This window comes from Plectropomus leopardus, chromosome 23, assembly GCF_008729295.1.
Source record: "Plectropomus leopardus isolate mb chromosome 23, YSFRI_Pleo_2.0, whole genome shotgun sequence".
Classification (NCBI taxonomy): domain Eukaryota; kingdom Metazoa; phylum Chordata; class Actinopteri; order Perciformes; family Serranidae; genus Plectropomus; species Plectropomus leopardus.
Window position 1 is genome coordinate 3,836,548 of NC_056485.1, and position 21,916 is coordinate 3,858,463.

Consider the following 21,916-nt stretch of genomic DNA (forward strand, 5'->3'; position numbering starts at 1 on the left):
ATTTCATTTCTTTTCACTAATTTTCGGATAAAGATCTTATAATTTTTACTAATTTCTTGCTAATGACAGTCATCATGTCTGAGCCTAGAGGACAAGAACACAACAGCATTATGCCCTGACCTGCTGAGATTTAACCCTTTAAATATTGATAAATTGAGTGATTTTTTTTCTTTCTTTTTTTTCAAAAACATGGGAAGAAGGCAATGAGCAAAGAAGGGAAAAAATTACCAAAAAATAAGCAAGTAATTTTTAATTACTACGAGAAAACAACCTGAAAATACGCAAATAAGAAAAAAAAAGGAACAAAAAATAGAAAAAAAAAGTTAATAAACAAATATTGTATGACCTGGGAAAGGTGCTTAAATATGATGATAAATCGGAAACACTATTTTAATATGTATTTATAATAATTATAAATGCACTTTTTCAATTGTTTTTTTCACTAAACATTTTTCCTTGCTTTTCTAAAATACTGTTCCAAAATCTACCACTTTCTACATATCTCACCAAGTTGCACATGGCCCCTTTTCCGACGGTCGCACCAATTTGAGCTCAAAGGCTTAAATATTTGTGAAAGGTGACTGAAAGCAGTACGAGAAAAGTGATGCTGCTCCAGGTTCCAAATGGTTAAAGTTGGCTTTTCACTTTGTATTTTAAATGAATAAATTAATGAATAAAACTGCTTGGAAATTCACACACCCCTGCACAACTCCGCCAGCTGATAAAGAGCACATGACAGAGCCACTAAATGGACCTGAGATTGTTACAAATAGAGATTTATTTTCCTGTCTGTGCAGACTTTGAACTTACAGAGTGAACTCAGTGTTCACAGTTCCTTCGTAACAGGGAATGTCCCGTTAATAGAGAGTGACTGTGGTTAGAGGAGGAAGCTGAGCTGGCCTGGTGGTTGAGGATGATTAGTAACAGGAAGTAACTCATGGAAAATGAAAGTTACACACAGGAGAAAAAATGTGCATGTGTCCTAATTATAAAAATGTTCTCAATTGAAAATATTTTGACCCCCACACTATTTTAATGTAGTCACTGAAGGTCTATAGGTCTTCACAAGTGGGCTGTGATAAATCCAGAGTATAATAAATCCCATCTGCATGGATAAAAGACAGAGAAAGCTACTGCAGGTCCCAAATCAGACACAGATGTGCATTTGATCTCAGTTACCAGCACAAAGATGATATATTGGGTTTTTTTATGTTTATCGATTTCAGTTTCCAGGCATTATTGTGGATTGTGTAAGAATGTGCTTTTTGCAGTTATGCAACTCTGTGATTAAAAACATATTTCAAGACAATATGCCAGGGACAAACAGTGCTTTCTGAAGCAGGTTTCTCACACACACACACACACACACACACACACACACACAAAGATAGTAAATGAAATAAAATAAAATAAAATAAAATAAAATAAAATAAAATAAAAAATAAATAAATATGGTCCACATATTGGATTTTTTAGAATTAAATTAAATTAATAAATAAACACAAGAAGGCACACGTATAGCTTTTTTAACCTTTTTTCAGCTCTTCCTAAGTGTCTTCCACAGTGGATGAAGCCTTTGTGTTTTGACAAAATATCATATAAACCCTTATCTAAAGCATTGCAAAAGTATGTGTCACAAAAAACCGTCAGATTTAAAGGTTCAAAGACTTACAGTAATATAATATATACATTTTGAATGGCATTGTCTGCCTTTTGTAGGCAGGTTTGAGCTCTTAAAGACGAGACACTAAAAAGCTGAACAGTACAAACATCTGTACAACGTTTAATGTAAATCTCACGGTTTCTAAGCGCCACCCTGTGGTACCATAAGATACTGCAGAACATTCACCGTGAGCAGTTCGAGCCAAATACGGTTTCTTTTCTAGTGTATTTGCTGTTAAATGCAAACCAGGGCCCCTGAAATTAATTTATACGGATAAACATACAACTACGAAGATAAAAAACCATATTATACGTGCCTCTATGACACATATATAAGTGGTTATATCAAGAGAGACACATAGGTGGCGCCGTGGCTTAGTTGGTTAAAGCGCCTGTGTCTAGTAAACAGGAGATCCTGGTTCGAATCCCAGCGGTGCCTTTTTTATATAATATATTACCAATATATGACTGTTACAGCTTCAGCAGCTATTTTTACATTTCTGTTGACTGCTTTGGTTAAACAACGACTGCGCATACAGGAGAATTTTCTATTATGAGAAAAAATAACAAATCACCTTCCAGAGTTTATTTCTACTGCTCCTTGTAAATTTAGTCTCTTCCGTTTCTGGTCGCTCTCGTGTCTTTGCTGTAAAAAAAAAAAAAGATCATTAAAGGGAAAATAAATTCGCTGCGAGCAGGGTTCGAACCTGCGCGGGAAGATCCCATTGGATTTCAAGTCCAACGCCTTAACCACTCGGCCATCGCAGCCAGCCGACATCTTACGTACCAATGTTCCAATTTGAAATTTCACATGGTGCCGGGGTGTATATATTTTGGTTGGCAAGTGTATTCACATTTGTACGACGAAAGTTGGGGTCCGTGAAGTAACCCAAAATGCAGTAACGTTCACGCCCACTAGGGACGTTCACGTCACAACAACATGGCTTCCTCATTTTCACCGAATGAAAAAAAACACTCACATGCAGAATGTTTTATGTTCGTCTGTTTACTCAGTATGGGGTTAATACCGTAACATTGAGGCCTGACGATTTATTTTCTACACAACTAAGCCCAATTCAGCATGATTACAGAGCGATAGGGCTTGAAAATACAAGTACTTAACATAGTCCCGCTCTCTGAGCTCACGAAGCTCATTGACTAGTGACCTTTCGAACCTTTCAAGTTTTGATATTTTTTGTAACATATGGTGTTAATTTCTCCGTAACACTCTGCTACAGTTTATATACATACCACTATATTTATATTGTTGTGTTTTTGTTTTTTTTCTTCATTTTAACACACATCAGCGGATTCATTTTCATGATGGTCGCGCTGCGCAAGCACGTCACAAGTAACAAGCTAACGATAGTACGAAAGGTGGAAATGCTTACCTTCAACGGCTGGAAATATTCCAATTTCTTTGATATTTACGGGAGAAAAGATGACAAAAACACCGTTTGTGCCTTGAGTGGTACTGAAATAAGTCCCTGTTAAAAACACGCCCTAAAACCTCTAAAAACATCTGTAGCGACCGACAGAGCAACGACGTGAAGCTCCAGGGAAATAGCCGACACCCCACCAAAGGCAAGCTCTTCTCGGCTTCGATAACTGCAGTTTTACATTTGCAAAACAGCTAAAACTGGATATTTACCGTGTACAACTGCATGGTAGAAAAAACTTGAAAAGAGCAGCGAACGAATAATGACTATTTTATCGCATTTTCTAGTAACGAACCATACACTGCTAACCGATGACCGTCTGTCCATGGTCATGGCGCAAGTCCAGGGTTGCCAGATCTGCGTGACAAAACCAGTCTATTGGCCAAACCAAAACCAGTACACGAAAACAGCTTTACACCCGAATTCAAAATATGCCCTCGCTTTAGCTTATTGTAAATACATCGCAACATGTATTTACTGGTAGCAAAATTTTATTTACCTTATTTTTAACTGACACAATGTATCATGTTAATGTGCTACATTTAAATAATATATTCATTTACATATGTAAGTTAACAGGCTAATGTATGCTAGATTTAAATAATTTCAGGTTACCCTGTGACAGTTCTCATTTCAAACCCGTAAAATGACGTAAACTTTGATCATGCTTTTGGCGTAAGATCGCGATGCCAAAAGCCACCTTTTGCTGGTCAGCATGACATGCAACCGGACAGAACTGGTCTCGGTGTTACTAAACAATGCCTAACAGCCAGTACCACGTCCACGCCCGCACGGTACATGCACAGATGTCACTTAAAAATGTAGCTGGACAAAACCTGCATGAAATACAGCAGGACAGCGGCAGGCTGAAACGCTGCCACTAACAACGTAATATAAGGAGCACGACGCATCAGTCTGTTGCGTGCCTGATGCATTGTTTTGGACACAATTTGGATTCTTGCATAAAGTTCAATACTTTTATCAGCAATTAAAGAGTTCTTCCCCTATATCCTTTACAAGCCAGAGAAGGCAGCAGCGTTTTGAATGTGCCTCTGCGTTTTGCAGTGGTTCTGAAGGTCACTGTGGTGCCCGCAAATCTGGCATTTGCATTATTATGCCCAGCCACATGTCCTATTCCATCTTCACTTTCTCTTTCTTTTGTATATTTTGTCCATAATTTGCCTACTTATTGGGCATCATGTTTCTCCTCACAGCTAATTAGCTGTTGTTTTGCCTCTGATACCTCTTTCATTTGCACATTTGGGACTGGCTGCGTTGGGATCATGAGGAGACTGTAAGTAACTGTAAGTGACTCGCTTCATTAGCAGGGATGAGATGGTGTTTGTCTGGGTTTGAGACTTAAACAGCATAGACTCTGAATGTGTGTGTTTATGTGGGTGTTGTGATAAGTCCCGCGTCTGTGTGTGTGTGCGTGTTCTGATCTGAAGTCAGTTTTGGTCGGATTTCAGTTATTATTCATGCAAAATAGGTCTACCAACCAAAACAGTTGAGTAGAGTAATCCCGTGCCCAAAAGCCCACCAAAACAGCAGATCTGGCAACACTGGGCAAGTAGCAGAAGGCCCAGCATCCTTAGCATCCTTGTGCTGCGTTCATGTAAGGTCACAATAATCTGAAAAATGAATCTCCCATCATATTTCATAACTCACCTTAACTGTTTCTCTTGCTTTTCATAATCAACAGTGCTGAGAGTAGCCTAAATCATAGTGGAACTTTAAATTGACTACTCCCGACAGTAACTAGACATGCAACTAATTACTTTTTCAAATAAATAACACAATTAATGTGGCGCTGAATATAACAAGGACAGCTGTGAAAAAAATGGCAAAGTTTCTGTTATACTGAAAAAAGGGGAAAGATGCCTACCAATAAGTACAATTACTTTACTTTTTTAAATGTTTGTTTTATGATTTTGTGTGCCTCACAGTAAGATTTATCTCCTCCAGATACGATCCTTATCTTTCAAGGTTCTATCCATAATATCTCTACTTATGCCATCATTAAGTGGCAGCCACGACAATTAAATTTTTATGCATTTTCACATTGCACTTTGCTTTACATTCATGGACACATCTTAGACGCACCCAGCTTGTTGCCAAGGTGATGTTTAGGGGAAGTGTGTTGTATGTTGGTACAAAGATCAGGGATTTGTCACCTGATCACCACTCCCTCGGGGTGTTTCCATCAATTACAACTCAACAGCACTTAACATCTGACTATCCCGTTACTTATTCACATACTTTCATCATTTCTCACCTCTGTCACATTAAACGATCTAGTCAGCTGAGTTGCCATGTCGTGGCCATATCCCTGCCCTATTCTGCTAATAGTGGCTGCAACATTTAGTTTTGCAGTCCTGACGAACCTTGATCCTAAAACATTTTATCAACCTTGTGACTAATAATGGGCGTGCGTGTGTGTGTGTGAGAGAGAGAGAGAGAGAGAGAGCAAGAGCATTTTTAGTTGACAACAAAAAGGGTGTTTAAAACAAGTTTAGCATGTAACACACAAACATACACAGATTACAGTGCTGATACACACACACACAAACGTAGTTTCTCTAACCTTGCAGCCCAGTTGCCAGAGGAAAACTGTTGGCGTTGTACATTTCTGGCAACCATGGATATGTAACATTTCAGGATGTTGTCATGCACTGTTGCACTGCACACAGTTTTCTGTGAAAAACTAATGCATCAGGATTTGCATATTACCCAAATAATGATGAGCTAGTAACTTGTGCATATGTTGCACACTTGGACAGAAAAAGGCTCCAGGCGTGCATGAGTTTTAATGAGTTACTTTACTGTTTCTCTTCTTCTGGTACAGGTGCACACACACACAGGCACGTTTTTCTAGCGACACACTTCCTACTCCACACACTGACGCCTGCGCGACCCCTTTAGCTGTCCTCCGTGCCCGTCTGAGCTTTACTCATTTCCCCAGGCTGTGAGACTCCTCAACTCTTAAACCATGTTTAAGAAAAATGACATTAAATCTACCTTGTACCTTAAATGAACTTGACTGCATGAGTTGTCGATTTTTACTCTGAACACATTTTCATGAACTCTTTTCTTTTAACAAACTGAGTCCATACTATCCTTCACCAGATGTTCGATGACAATGTGATGTATGTCTGACCGAAGTGGTTTTTGTGCCATTAAATAAACACATTAACCTCAGCACTGTTGAAACATAAAGAAACGGAAAGTTTCAACATATTTTTGTTACATATAAAAAATAAATGTATGAATTTTGAAGGCAAATGTCACTTCCCCTAGATTTAGACATTTAAACTTGCACCAAGCACCAACATCAGTCGGAACAACTAGCCTTGTCATGATGAGACTCAATACAAATGTCCTCACCATAGGGGAGTTCCCTCCTGTCTCATATCTTTATGAGGCCGAGACTTCCACACAAGCAGGGACACCTGTAGATAACGGTCTCATGTTGATGATGCTATCATTTTATGATTCAATTCCAGTCCCCACCTTCAGAACAGCTGAGGTTAAAAGTTATTTTTATGTTTCATTTTTACATGCTGCTCTGACAAGTAAAAACAGAACTGCTTTTAATCGTTCAGTGATTTTACTCATTTTAAAATGACGCATAGCACGACTTGCTTATCATTTTAGTTCATTGAATATGATCGAAACAGCTTCACTGTAAGCTCGAGATGTATCAAAAGCACTTTGCACTCACACTGTCAAACATGAGTTCAAACATAAGAAAGGACATGGTGTGACTGCTCACCATACATTACACTCACATGACTCAAACAAAATCAAACTGTCAGAAAGCCCTAAAGATCAGAGGAGACAAAGAAAGAACTTCCTGTCTATACACACCCTATATTCAAATACTGGTTGCACTCTGCTGAGTCCCCAGCATGGATTACCAGCTTCCCCAGAGACCTGAACCCTCAGGGCCCCCATTTTAATGGCTTTTTTTTTTTTTCATTTCAATTTAAAGCAGTTACATAACTTTCATATTTAACAGTGAATAAATAAAGTTTTCTCGCCCATGTCGTTTATATAATTAGAGCTGGGGTTGAATATTAATTTTTTGTCTACTGCCACCTTGGCTGGTGGACTCTACCTGCCACTAAATAGATAACTATTGTTTTTTTTGGCTGGTGAGTGAAACAAATTAGTAGCCACTTGCATATTTTATCAGCATTTGGCTGGTGGTAATTTCCACCCCTGATTACAGCATAGCTGTCGTGCAGTCATAACCTGGGTGCATCTCTATGATATAATCATAAATTAATAATGTAGAAGTGATAATAGCAGGGATGTAATATGTGAGAGCGATATTTTACACTTAGGCCACACGACCTAAATGAGCAATGTGTGTGCATGTGGAGCAGCACTGCTCAGGTGCAGCTCAGCTGTGGCATATCTAGAGAATATGAGTCTTGCCGTTTTCCTCGTGTGACGTTTGCAGTTTTCAGAAAAAAGAGAGTGAAAATGGTCTACTGATACTCAAATTGACATCGTACTACCTTTCACTATAGTTTCAAAGTCTACAACTGTCACAGATAGGAAACATTTTTAATGCTACAATTATCTCAATGCTTCCTGTTTCAAAATAAAAGCCGTGGGACAACATTTCTAAGGACATAATTCCTCATTAGTTAAAACTTAGATTTGTGTTGTGAAGTATTTGCAGGAGAGTCTTGTTGTCTAAACAGTGGCTTGCAGTGGAGAGCAGGCTTTTAATTGGGGAAATTAGGGCTTCTTAAAAATGGCCAAAATGGAAATTATGCCTTAGGTATGGTCCTTTAGGGTAGTGATTATGTCACTTTCACAGATAAAGCTCAGCAGTGTGAGCGTCACTATTGATGGAGTAAACCCAAGGTCCAAGTGCTCATGGAAAGTTAAGTCAGTCTGGTTGCTATGGAAAAATAAGCTTGACAACAATTTGCTATGTGTCTAAAAACGCAGTGTAACAGAAGTGATGACGTTGAAAATATAGGACCAAGACAGAACCAGACCGAAATAAGAAGCCTTTTCAGTTAAACATTATGAAGTCTGAAGCCTCATAATAATGAACAAAATATAACAGCTTGGATAAATTGATCATAGGTCAAAAACAGTAGTTAAAATTACATACAATATATATGGGAGGCAAGCCTTGTTCTCTCGCACATATCATTTTACAGTACATTCTGCAAAGGTGTGCCCAAGTAATCAAAGTATTCCATTTATTACACAATCAGCTACATAATGTCTTACAGTACAAATGCTTATTTGTAATATAATGTTTGATGGGCATCCCCACCCACCCTGTGAAACTGCTGGGGTCAAAAAGCACACACACACACACACACACACACACACACACACACACACACACACACAGGCTCAGATACACACCTACAAATTCACACCCAAAGACAACACACCCTAACCCTATCGCTTACAGTTACTCATTTACACATTTTGCAACATCAAGTAATGCAGCAATTTAGCATCCACACCACCCACCCACCACATCCACCCCAGTTTCCTCTCAGCAAACCCCCCCACTGACCATCCTAGCCCTCTATATAAAGGCCTCTGCTCTGCCCCTCTATCTTCCTCTCCCGCTAACTAACAGTTAGCAATGGATACTTTAAAGTTTCTCATTCTGCTCTTATGGATGTGTGAAGGACAGGCACAGCACAGGTGAGTCATCCCCCCCAAAAATCTTTTCTTTTTTTTTTTTTGGCAAAAAATAGCACGTCCAACAAATCTAAGACACAGCAAATCACTCTTGATTGACTTGATTGAAAATGTATTATAATTTTGTCATACCAACACATTAAAATGTTTGGTTTTTTTTTAAGTAGCAAATTTTTAAATGTATAACTGGATTCAATATCAAGATAGTCATAAATATTCTGTAGTTTCTACTTGATGATGATTTCATTCAATTTATTTCTTATTCATTTGAATAAGAAATAAATTGAGGCCTGAGGAGGTTTGTTGCAAAAAATATTACTTTTTCCACTCATCCAGCCAAATTCTGTCGATAAAGATATCTTGTTAGTCATTTTGAGGAACTTTCCTGATAAAATGTTTTAGTATCTCAAAATAATGAGAAACAATTCAATAGGAATAATTTTCAGATACAAACACATTTTTATATAAGTCACTATTTTGAGAAAGTCTTAAATTATACTGGGATACATTTTTGAGATACTAGCTTAAAATGTTGAAATATGTAAGTAATTATTTGAGAAAGTTTCTCATTATTTTGGGACTAGAACTCATCACTCAACTCATTCATTTGAGATAAATTATTTTTAAGATACTAAAGCATTTAGAATAAACTGAGTCATCATCTTTAGATACTCATTATTTTTGAAATAAGTCATTATTTTGAGAAAGTTTCTTATTTTGTCATAATGTATTATTTTAGGATACTACCTTATTTTGAATAAGTTGAGTCTTTATTTTGAGAAAATGTCATATTTGTCAATGTATTATTTTGAGATACTAACTCATAAGCAATTCATAATTTTGAAAATGTTTCTCATTATTTTGAGATAATACCGGATTATTCTGATATATTAGCTTTTAATTTCTAGATGTGTTAGTAATTACTTTAAAAAAAATCATATTTCAATGACTTACAGGATCTTTGTTTTGTATCACATTAGCAGAAACAGGCTTCCTAATCACATGGCAATTTGTGAGATTTCAGACCATTAGATTGGCAGCTGCTGTTCACTGCTATCAGTGTGTATTCCTATTAAAACCCTATAAAGATAGTGCCTTTGTTAATAAAGAGTTTAAGGGGGCTTTTATTTTACTCAGTTATGTTTTTATGAGATGCCATAATACACTTTTTATCATCTGCTTATATCGAATCACCAATGGTGGCAGTTTGCCATTTCAAAAGTCCTAAAGGGCTCTCTGCTGCTAATGCAAGAGTCGCAATTATGCTGATTGTTTTGATAAATTGAGCCTTTTTTATTTTATTACATTTGTCCTGGATTTTGTTTAAATCTATACATTTCAGGCATATTTCTATTCTTCTATGATATGCATCTGATTGTATCATTCTAAGACATAAAGTATTTTAGGTAATAATTCAACCTTGGTAATATTTGCATATAAATGGTATTTTTAGGATTCTTTATTTTACTGAAGGTAAATAAACTGCTGTCAATCAAACTTTAATCTGAATCTGTTTCTGTCGCTTTCTTTCTTTTACAGCCTGCAGAGAACACTCAGAGAAGATGGTAGGTTGATTTTATTTGCAGTAAAGTTTAAAATATAATCTGAATGTAATATAAGTTAGATGGCTTACTCCCACAGAGCAGTGGCACAGCATGTGACCCCATCATACTGTCCTTGGCATGGATGTGGACTTTAACTCTTTCTTATCTTCACTATCCATAACCAACAAACACTTACACTGTGTGGATGTGTTAATACAGCCCAAACACACACGCGGCACACCACAGAGATATCACTCCTCACTCAGAGCATTCAAATCACTGTGAAATCAGTGTTATATAAAATATAGTTTATGTTAGCTTTATATTATTTCTTCACTTTGGCAGAAAATCAGATATTTCCAATTCATTTCAAAGTCTGTGTTTCTGTGTTGTCATGACACAAAATAAGCTGACGGAGCAGCAGCAAATGTTTCATGGACATTTTTTCACCTTTTTCGTTTACCTGCTTGGAACATCACGTCTCATGCTTAATGTGGGCCACCATAGCCCAGCATTGATATATATGCAATGTTAAACTATGGTACCCTTGTCTTTACATTTATTGTATTTTAAGCAAATTTATTGTATGTCATAACTACAAAAAAAAAGCACAAAAGACATATCTGAATGACTCCAAATGACTTTTTGGTGTGCTTACAAAGCTACCAACAATTTTTATTTTATTTTAATTTTTTTAAAGAAAGCTGACGTAGCTCTACTTGGAGGGGGGCTATAAGTGATAACTGACAATTTTTGTAAAAGCCCACTGTTACAAAATTTAATTACAAGACAGGACGACTGGACACACGTTCATATTCTGCACTTCTGCACATATTCTGAACTTTCTAATCTTTTTGACCACTCAAAGCATTTTCACACTGCATGCCACATTCATCCATACACACACACATATACACACTGCTGGCTGAGGCTACTGTACAAGGTGCCACCTGCTACTCAGTAACCATTCATTTGCACGGGCACTCCAATGGTGCAGCAATTTGGGGTTCTGTATCATGCTGAAGGATACCTACACATGCTGACTGGAGGAGCCGGGGATCCAACCACTGACCTTCCGATTAGAGGACAACCCCCTTTACCTCTGAGCTACAGATCTCTCCAACATCTGTGTATTTATCTCCCTGTGTTGTGTTTCTTCAGCAGTGGTGCTGACCTCCTGCGACTTTAACCAGGACAGTGATCCATTCTGCAGATTCAGACAGGACAACACAGATAATGGTGACTGGACCCGACACAAAGGTCCAACCCCGACACCTGGCACCGGCCCCAGTGGAGACTACCCTGATGGAAGTCAGTCCTGAATGCATGGTTTATTTGAGACATTTCATTTCTATACAGTTACCTTATTAGTAACTAGGCTATGATTGGGGTTAATTAATTAATCTGACTAATGATAAGAAAAATACACATCTTCATTCTGTCTCTGTGTGTCTGCAGAGGGCTTCTATATCTACCAGGAGTGCGACAATGTGCCGAATGGACAGAAAGTTCGTCTGCTGAGCCCTGCCCTCTCGTCACCGGCCACTCAGATCTGCGTCCAGTTTAGATACTACATGTATGGCTCAGACAGTAAGAATGAGTTAAGGGTTCTGGCTGTGAGGCCCGACGGTGAAGACATGGTCTGGAAGAAGACAGGCATACAGAGTCCATCCTGGCTGAAGGGCTCTGTTACCGTGTCCAAGCCCAGCAGTCAGAGTGTCACTGTGAGTGTCAGCTTTTCACTGTTGGTGTTGCTTTAATGGTTAATTATGGTGGATTATTCAGAGAGAAGCAATATGGCAACTGGTATCCATTCTGGCAATTGGGTCATGAAGAGAAAAAGTTACTTTAATTTTTCAGTTTTTGTTCAGATCTTAGTCATTTGAAACTAAAAAGTTAGATTTAAAGCAGTTTGTCCTAACATCAGTGGCTCAAAACTAATTTTCAGAAATCACTTGTCTACTGCTGCCATCAGAGTAGTAGACAAGTGGCAATCTAACCAGAGTGCAAATCTTAACTCAGTCTATCAGTGTGTTTGCATGATGTCTGATAAAGTTGAATTATTGTGTTAATCCGACTATAACTGGACGTTTAATATACATGTTAACATGTTTGTCCAACCGAAATCATACTGAGTGGAAAGTTAACGCAAGATAATCTGACTGAGAATCAAGCTACTCATTCACATTTACGCAACCGGAATTGACCTGGCCTCAGTGATCTTTGCAAACTCAGAGTTGCCACGCTGGGCTTTGACCTGGAAGTCCATTTGTATAACCCCCCCAAAAGAATGGAAGAAAACAAAACAAGACAAATCCATACTGTTACTGTTCGACACCTAATTGCTGCTTGCTATCTTGTTTCGTCCAATATCAATTAGCTGAATGCTGGCATATCATTACCTACCGCATCAGAGTCAGGCATACTTCCCTCAATAAATGAATTCTCCCCCGGTGCTTGTATACCGGGACAAGGACAGTAGTCCAATGAAATGACCTAATCACACTATAACCATAGCTTGACTTAACTATGCATCTCAATGTCACGACATGTGACTCGTGTCAAAAGTTTGTTATACAGTACAACTGCTGTATTCATTGGGTGATAATGTATGATCTGTGTATATAGATTGGGTTCGAGGCTGAGAGAGGCTTCACTGCTTCCTGTGACACATCTCTGGACAACATCGTCATCACTGAAGGAGCATGTCCCTGTAAGCTTATACACACACTCTCACCACACAACCATAACTTGCTGTATCACTGATTGTCCGAATGTTTTTTTTTTTCACAGCGTGTGTGTCTGGCTGTGATTTTGACACTCTTGGTGACCTGTGTGGGTGGACGAGTCACATTGAGAATCCTGACATGTTTGGCTTTGAACAGTGGAATGGGCCAACCGACACTGAAGGCACTGGCCCTGATGATGACTTCTCCAAACCTGGATGTAAGTGGGTCCTCTTTTCAAAAGTCTGTATGGGAATGATTATGTGCCACAGAGTCTGCCAGAGTGGTGCTCTACAAATAATTTGTCATTGTTGATGTTGATGCTTCTGCATGTAGTGGGCGCCTACATGTTGATGGATTCCTTTGAGGCTGTCCCTGGAGTCCAGTCTCAGATCCGAAGTCCTGTAATAACCCCCACCTCTGGATGTCTGGACCTCACCTTCCACTACTACCTCTATGGCACCAGCGCTAACATGGAGATCAGTGTCCACACCATGACCGCAGGTAAAAGACTGCATTTATTGTGATGTCCATACAGACAAAAGCCCAGACTGCATGAAAATGTTTGTTTGGCCTGAATCTGAATTCTGCTCATCAGGTGGAGGCCTTGGACCTGCTCTCTTCACTGTCAAGGGTAACCAGGGTCAAAGCTGGAAGCCTGCAGAGGTCCAGTACTTGGGAACGGCTGCCATACAGGTAAAAACTAGAACTCTCTTACCCCTCTTCCACCAAATATGCTCTTGTTCTTTAACTGGTTCTGTTGGGAATCTTGGAATCTTGGTTCTGCCTAATGAACCACCCTGTGTTTCCACCTGGTTTGAGTGGATCAATTGTAATCAAGGATGTGTCATCAACGGAAGGTAATGGCTAAATCGCAAATTATACTGATTTCCCGCATACTTTTGCTCTTTTAATGCAGATATTTGTTTTTATCCAAAAAACAAACATGGTCTAACTATAAATAAAAACAATGCACGCCCTATTTCTCTATTGACCTCCATCCCCTCTTTTCAACTGCTAGAATATGTACTGATGTCATCGCAGTTCACATTTCAGGTCAAGAAAAACCTGCTATCTTTTTGTTCAAGTTGAGAACGAAATTCTTGAGTTCTGAACCAATTAACTTTTGTTTAAAAAGCTCAGAAAGGTACAGCACTAGGTGCAGGAACCAAAACAGAACTGGTTCCATGTTTGTGGAAAAGGAGCTTTTGTGTCTTTGTATGTGTGTATATATGTGTATGTAGGTTTAGACTAACATCCTTGTCGCATGTGGATTTCAGTTTGTGATTGTTGGTACCTATGGAGAAACTCATCAAACAGATATTGCTGTTGACGCGGTGTGTGTAATGGCCTGCAAAGGTGAGAAACTGACCAGACGGAATTTAAGTTACTGTCTGCACTGTAATAAATACATTAATGCTGTATCAATGATAATATTTTCATGAGAAACTTTATTTATTATTCATTTATAGCTCAGCCAACAACTCCTCTACCACCGGTTAACCCAACAACACCAAAACCAACGACACCCAGGCCAACAACACCAAATCCAACAACACCTAAACCAACAACGCCAAATCCAACAACACCAAAACCATCAACACCCAGGCCAACAACACCAAATCCAACAACACCTAAACCAACAACGCCGAATCCAACAACGCCCAAGCCAACAACGCCAAAACCATCAACGCCCAAGCCAACAACGCCAAAACCAACAACGCCAAATCCATCAACGCCTAAACCAACAACACAAAATCCAACAACGCCCAAGCCAACAACACCAAAACCAACAACGCCAAATCCAACAACCCCAAAACCATCAACTCCCAGACCAACAACGCCAAATCCAACAACTCCAAATCCTTCAACACCAAATCCAACAACGCCAAAACCATCAACGCCAAATCAACAACAACGCCAAAGCCATCAACACCCAAGCCAACAACACCAAAACCAACAACGCCAAATCCAACAACCCCAAAACCGTCAACGCCCAAACCATCAACGCCAAATCCAACAACGCCAAAGCCATCAACACCCAAGCCAACAACACCAAAACCAACAACTCCCAGACCAACAACGCCAAATCCAACAACTCCAAATCCTTCAACACCAAATCCAACAACGCCAAAACCATCAACGCCAAATCCAACAACGCCAAAGCCATCAACACCCAAGCCAACAACACCAAAACCAACAACGCCAAATCCAACAACCCAAAACCGTCAACGCCCAAACCATCAACGCCAAATCCAACAACGCCAAAGCCATCAACACCCAAGCCAACAACACCAAAACCAACAACACCAAATCCAACAACGCCCAAACCAACAACACCCAAACCAACACACCAAAACCATCAACGCCCAAACCAACAACTCCCAGGCCAACTACACCTAAACCATCTACTCCAACTCCAACAACACCAAACCAAGTATGATATGTCCATGCTTTTTTTCAGTTCCTTAATGCTTTCTTTCTTACATTTATTTTCTCTATTTTCATCCATCATTTTCTTCTCCTTCCTCTGCACAGATCCTTGTCCTCCTGATGCAGAGTATATAGACTGTGGTCCAGCTTGTATCCCCACCTGTATGGAACCCTCCACCAACTGCACTGGGTCCTGTATCACTGGCTGCTTCTGCAAACCAGGCTATGTCTTCAAGGGACGGCGCTGTGTTCCACTGGAGAAATGTGGCTGTCTGGATGAGCATAATAACTATTACGAGGTCAGATCCTAGTTCTTATATCCATATACCAACATACCTGACAGTTAATGATAAGAAAGTTGTTTTTATGTTTTTCTAGTGAACTACACTGCACTCAGCAATACTGATCCTTTGTTCAATTTTCTTTTAGCCTGGCGAGATTATATTTGGAGATGGCTGCTCAAAGCTGTGTCGCTGTGCAGGGAACTACACTTTGGAATGTGTTGATAACTCCTGTGAACCCACTGAAGAATGTCGCGAGGTCAACGGTGTTGCAGGCTGCTATCCTAAAGGTAATAATGTCGGTAGATTGTCAAGGAATTGGTACAGGAACTGGTGTGAGATGCTGGAAAGGATCTGAATGAGAATGTGAAGTCCATCCGCTTCTGAAAGCAAAAGGGTTTAGAACTGTTTCTAATGACCGCTATCAAGGGGTGGAAAGTCTGTCTTAGTAGAGAATAGTGAAATATGCAGGACATTTGTTCAGATAGGTGTAAAGGTTTTGCACTTTACGAGAAACTTTCTTCGAACTGGGTTGTACACTCAAAACCAACAGTGGCTGTGAGAGGAATGAAACGACAGAGCTTAAGAGCTTGCATATTGGATTGCTTTCAGTATTGATAAGGGTTTCCAACCCTGTCTCCGAGAAATTATGTTTGTATGTTACACAACAGCTTTCTTAATTGTGCTGTTGTGGCAACGTAGTTGCTGTCTTTTTATGTTCGAAGACAAAGTTTCTTTCAGGTATCAAAACACTACATGATACCCTGTGTAGGCTTTGGAAAGAGATGGTTGGGGTTAGATGGTGGGAATACAAAGTGCAGACCATGATGCCACAATTTTGCATCCAGACTCCTGGCCTGTCATGTTCAGGAAAAAAAAGCACCGTGGTTGCTAACACAGAGTTTTTCATACCTCAGGTACATCCACATGCATAGCGTCTGGTGATCCCCACTACACAACCTTTGACAAACGCAAGTACAACTTCATGGGGAACTGCAGCTATCTGATGTCTGGTCCCTGCAATACAACCAATCTGCCATACTTCGAGGTCCATGCCGACAATGAAAACCGCTTCAACAGACCCACCATCTCCTATGTAAAGGCTGTACATGTGTATGTACATCAGTGAAGATTTCCATCCTCAAAGGTGGTACTGTGCAGGTAAAAAAATGAGAGGAGAAACTTACTTAGTTTTTGTAACAGACCAGGTGGCAGAATGACAACAGTTGCCAGTGCCATTGTAAATTTAAAATTTAAGATTTTATATAGAGTGTTTTTATAGCTGGTTGTTTCTGTTTTCTCAGTAATCCCCCATTATGTTATTTGCACCTGCTTTTCCCACACAGCTGAATGGGACCAACGTAAACCTGCCAGTGAGTCCAGCCACTGGTGTGTCTGTCTTCAAGTCCGGAAAGCACTACACGGTGTCCATGAACTTTGGCGTGACAGTTCGTTATGATGGAAACCACTTCATGGACATCAAAGTGATCAAAGAGTGAGTAAAGACGTAACAGGTGGTGTCACTGGAGACACTCTCTTTACATTCCTACCCCAATCCCATACAGGACACTGTTTTCAAGGTTATGAAAACACCTGAATTGTTGCTCTTACTTCCATAAATCACTAACTTGCAAATTTTCTTGTGATCTGCAGCTATAAAGACAAGCTGTGTGGACTGTGTGGAGATTACGATGGAAATGCCAAAGACGACTTCCGTAAACCAGATGGATCATTGACTGCTGATGCCAATGAATTTGGACACAGCTGGAACACTGATCTAGAGTCAGTATCATATATTCATATTTCCACAAGCATACCACATAAAAATGCATTATCTGACTAGTTTTAGAACGGATTGGATGCTTTTGTCTTTTATTTTTACACTCTTAGAAATAAGGTTAACAAAAGGGTTACCATTGGCTTCCAAAGAACCCTTTTCGAATAAGAACCCTCTAGACATAATCTAGATGAAATCTTTGGAATATAATATGGTTCTTGGTAGAACCCTTGTGTACCCCTTTCCCCCCAAATTATATCTGGTTCTCAAAACGGTTCCATTCAGGACTCTTGGAACCTTGGTGCTATCTAGCAAACCGGCATGGTTCCATTAGTTTTGATCAGAACTATTGTAATCAAGGATTCATTATCAACTGAGGGTGTTGTACAATGCACAACAGAAGTAGACAATAATAGCAAGTTGGTAGATTGCATGGTTTGCTTCAAACTTTTGTTCTGTTATTATTATAGATACTGTATTTTTTTTGATCCAAAACACACCCAGACCAACTATTAACAAGATCTCTGCATGCTCTTTTTGTCAATGATTTCTGACTTGACGTGCCTTCTGACCTTTAGAATATGGCTTTTAGAATTCTGAAACTGTTTTTTTGGGGCAAAAATGTTTTTAAAAACTCAAAAATTTAGTGCAGAGACTGGAATGAAACCCGTTCTATCATGGTAGAAAAGGGGTATGGGTGCATTCTTGTCAATACATTTTAGAAGGTTGAGGGTTCTGGATGAAACCAATATACCATAAAAGGGTCGTCTGGAGAAACTCTAAGAGGGGGTTTTGGGTTGAAACGTTCACAGTTGGTTCTAGGTATAACTCTTTATGTAAGTCTTTAGGTAGAACCCTCTGAAAGACCTCCTTATGGAACCTTTGTAAAAGGTTGTACCAGGAAGCACGTAGGGTGTAACCCTTTATGTTGGGTTGTAGGTATAACTTTCTGAAAGGCTTGTACCTTTATAAAAGCTTGTACCAATGAGTAAAAAACGGGTCTCCCATGGGAACAAACTGAAGAACCCTATATGGTTCTGAAAAGCACCTGTGTTTCTAAGATAGCATATTTTTTATTTTATAATGTCTTATTGATTTATTTAATATTGAATACCTATTATTTCTTTACTAATACGTTATCGACCAATTACCCCTTCATCACATGTACTTGGGACAAAACTAAACAACCAACAAACAAAGCTTTTCTAAGCGACAGGTTGTGTTGACAGGTGTAATAAGAAACCCAACACCACCATCCCTGAGTGTGAAGAAGACCAAGAAATGTATGAGAGCTCTGGATATTGTGGCATCCTGCTGGACAAAAAGGGCCCCTTCGCTGTGTGCCACCCTAAAGTCAACCCAAATGTAAGTCATCACACCCACATTCACATTTACACACATATACAGTACACATACAAATAAAGCAGTTCCCTCTTTCAAAAGAATTTGAGTGTCCCTACATGCAGTAAATCACCCGCACAACAATGTAATTCACATAAGGAGCCAAAGTAAGAGGAAGACAGAAATTAGAATTTCTCATTTGAACTACGTATGTGTGTTTTCTTCAGAATTACTTCAAGGACTGCGTCTTTGACCTGTGTGAGCTGGATGGAGCTAAGCCCATTCTGTGTGAAGCCATAGAGGCCTACGTCAATGAATGCCAGGACCGCGGGGTTAATATCGGACCCTGGAGGAATGAAACCTTCTGCCGTGAGTATTGGATCAAAGCATAAAATGAAAAATGTTGGTTGGGTCCAACAAACACAGGACTTTCACCCAGGAGACTGCTGTCCATGCCCTGTGTGAAACATTAAGATTAATAAACTATTTAACATAATCATCATCATGACACATATGTGTCACACCGCATACATCACATATGTCACATACATCACATATGTCATATACATCACATACGTAGCATCAAAAATGTCATATGTTTTGTTGACAAAACATATGCCTCCTGTGAACACAACTTTATTTTGAAAAGACATGATGCATGTAACAAGTGACCCACTGTCCCTGAGCACCTCAAACTGACATTAGAGGGGTATCTATAGAGCATCAGTGTTTGAAGCATAGGGCCACTGACCAACCTGCCTTAACTGACAAGTTGGGTAAAATGAATTGGTTGTATAGTACTGATAGAACAATTTTACAAGTCAAATTATGAGTGTTTTATTTTTACATGGGCTACATCTATTTTTAAGCTATTTTTACCTCCAGTTAACAATGTATTCTGCATTTATTTTGAGTTTTCAATCATTTCGGCATCATATTTCTTGCACATAATCCTGATAAGTTATTTTCCTATAGCCTACACTTATAGCCTTCTGCCTATACATTAAAAGTGGTGCCATTTTCTGCATTCCAAATCTTGTCTTGATAATTGCCTCTGTGCTCGCCCTATGTTACTGACTTGAGCCTCCTGTCCTTCCCCCAGCCCTGAAATGTGGCCCCAACAGCCACTATGAGCCCTGTGCAGACCCTGTCAGGAGACGTGTACTGGGAAACCTCCATCCTGCAGCGGGCCCTGCTCTGAAGCCTGTGTTTGTGATCCTGGCTACGTGCTGAGTGCCGGCAAGTGTGTCAAAAAGAATTCATGTGGCTGCACATACACCAACGGCCAGTATTATGAGGTACAGTGAAGTGGGTGTGATAAGCCTCTCAGGAATGTGATGTGTGTACTGGGACTAATTTTCAATTTAAACCATCTTATTGAGGCCATTTCTGCATTTTGAGGATACTGTGGCCTTGATTTAAGCTTCCTGCAACTAACAAAGTTAAATGTGTGTCTGTGCGTGTGTGTGTGTTTGTCAGCCTGGAGATGAGTTTTATGTGGCCAACTGTAAGCTGAAGTGCAGATGTGATGCTCCCTTCATTATCTGTGATGCTGCTGATTGTCCCCCCACTGCACGAGTGTAAACTCCAGGAGGGAGAGCTGGGCTGCTATCCCACCAGTAAGTGAATAATTTACACTCGGATGCATCTGTTATGAAATGCCCACTACTGCACAAGTATAGGACCTTTCGGAGATTTGAAAGCGTTTCTAGGATTTTATAAAGTTGTGCGGATTTAAGGACGTTTCTAGTATTTTATAATGTTTCTAGGATTATAGGATGTTTCTAGGATTTTATAATGGTCACACCCAAACCTTCTACTCCAGGCCCCAACAACACCAAACCATCCACCCCACGCCCCACAACACCAAAACCATCTACTCCAGGCCCCACAACACCAAAACCATCTACTCCAGGCCCCCAACAACACCAAAACCATCTACTCCACCAAGTATGACATGTCCATACTTTTTCCAAATTTTTAATTCTTTCTTTCTTACATTAATTTTCCTATTTTCATCAACCATTTTTATCTCCTTCCTCTGCACAGACCCTTGTCCTCCTAATGCAGAGTATATAGACTGTGGTCCAGCTTGTATCCCCACCTGTATGGAACCCTCCACCACCAACTGCACTGGGTCCTGTATCACTGGCTGCTTCTGCAAACCAGGCTATGTCTTCAAGGGACGGCGCTGTGTTCCACTGGAGAAATGTGGCTGTCTGGATGAGCATAATAACTATTATGAGGTCAGATCCTAGTTCTTATACCCATATACCAACATTCCTGACAGTTAATGATAAGAAAGTAGTTCTAGTGACCTACACTGCACTCAGCAATACTGATCCTTTGTTCAATTTTCTTTTAGCCTGGCGAGATTATATTTGGAGATGGCTGCTCAAAGCTGTGTCGCTGTGCAGGGAACTACACTTTGGAATGTGTTGATAACTCCTGTGAACCCACTGAAGAATGTCGCGAGGTCAATGGTGTTGCAGGCTGCTATCCTAAAGGTAATAATGTCCGGTAGATTGTCAAGGAATTGGTACAGGAACTTGTGTGCGATGCTGGAAAGGATCTGAATGAGAATGTGAAGTCCATCCGCTTCTGAAAGCAAAAGGGTTTAGAACTGTTTCTAATGACCACTATCAAGGGGTGGAAAAAACCAAAACCAAAACCAAAACCAACAGTGGCTGTGAGAGGAATGAAATGACAGAGCTTAAGAGCTTGCATATTGGATTGCTTTCAGTATTGATAAGGGTTTCCAACCCTGTCTCCGAGAAAATTATGTTTGTATGTTACACAACAGCTTTCTTAATTGTGCTGTTGTGGCAACGTTGTTGCTGTCTTTTTATGTTCGAAGACAAAGTTTCTTTCAGGTAACAAAACACTACATGATACCCCTGTGTAGGCTTTGGAAAGAGATGGTTGGGGTTAGATGGTGGGAATACAAAGTGCAGACCATGACGCCACAATTTTGCATCCAGACTCGTGGTCTGTCATGTTCAGGAAACAAATGCACTTTGGTTAAATG

At 39.7% G+C, this 21,916-nt stretch overlaps 1 protein-coding gene and 2 non-coding genes across 3 annotated transcripts in view; 2 read left to right on the top strand and 1 right to left on the bottom strand.

Moving 5' to 3' along the window:
* Positions 1 to 2,026: 2,026 nt before the first annotated feature.
* trnat-agu lies at positions 2,027 to 2,101 on the top strand. Its single transcript has one exon. It is a non-coding gene; the product is annotated as a tRNA-Thr (tRNA).
* Positions 2,102 to 2,348: 247 nt separating this feature from the next.
* trnas-uga lies at positions 2,349 to 2,430 on the bottom strand. The gene has a single exon. It is a non-coding gene; the product is annotated as a tRNA-Ser (tRNA).
* Positions 2,431 to 8,763: 6,333 nt separating this feature from the next.
* The window catches only part of zanl (zonadhesin, like), a 38,272-nt gene continuing 25,119 nt past the window's right edge, over positions 8,764 to 21,916 (top strand). The window contains 26 exon segments of the mRNA XM_042512652.1: positions 8,764 to 8,789; positions 10,326 to 10,351; positions 11,492 to 11,641; positions 11,789 to 12,054; positions 12,959 to 13,043; positions 13,124 to 13,276; positions 13,393 to 13,560; positions 13,655 to 13,752; positions 14,337 to 14,415; positions 14,529 to 14,924; positions 14,972 to 15,283; positions 15,595 to 15,788; positions 15,919 to 16,060; positions 16,688 to 16,888; positions 16,891 to 16,931; positions 17,117 to 17,265; positions 17,424 to 17,552; positions 18,777 to 18,912; positions 19,116 to 19,257; positions 19,991 to 20,032; positions 20,035 to 20,186; positions 20,368 to 20,451; positions 20,453 to 20,507; positions 20,677 to 20,838; positions 20,938 to 21,134; positions 21,254 to 21,395. Of these exon segments, the coding sequence (XP_042368586.1) occupies positions 8,764 to 8,789; positions 10,326 to 10,351; positions 11,492 to 11,641; positions 11,789 to 12,054; positions 12,959 to 13,043; positions 13,124 to 13,276; positions 13,393 to 13,560; positions 13,655 to 13,752; positions 14,337 to 14,415; positions 14,529 to 14,924; positions 14,972 to 15,283; positions 15,595 to 15,788; positions 15,919 to 16,060; positions 16,688 to 16,888; positions 16,891 to 16,931; positions 17,117 to 17,265; positions 17,424 to 17,552; positions 18,777 to 18,912; positions 19,116 to 19,257; positions 19,991 to 20,032; positions 20,035 to 20,186; positions 20,368 to 20,451; positions 20,453 to 20,507; positions 20,677 to 20,838; positions 20,938 to 21,134; positions 21,254 to 21,395 (3,727 nt within the window).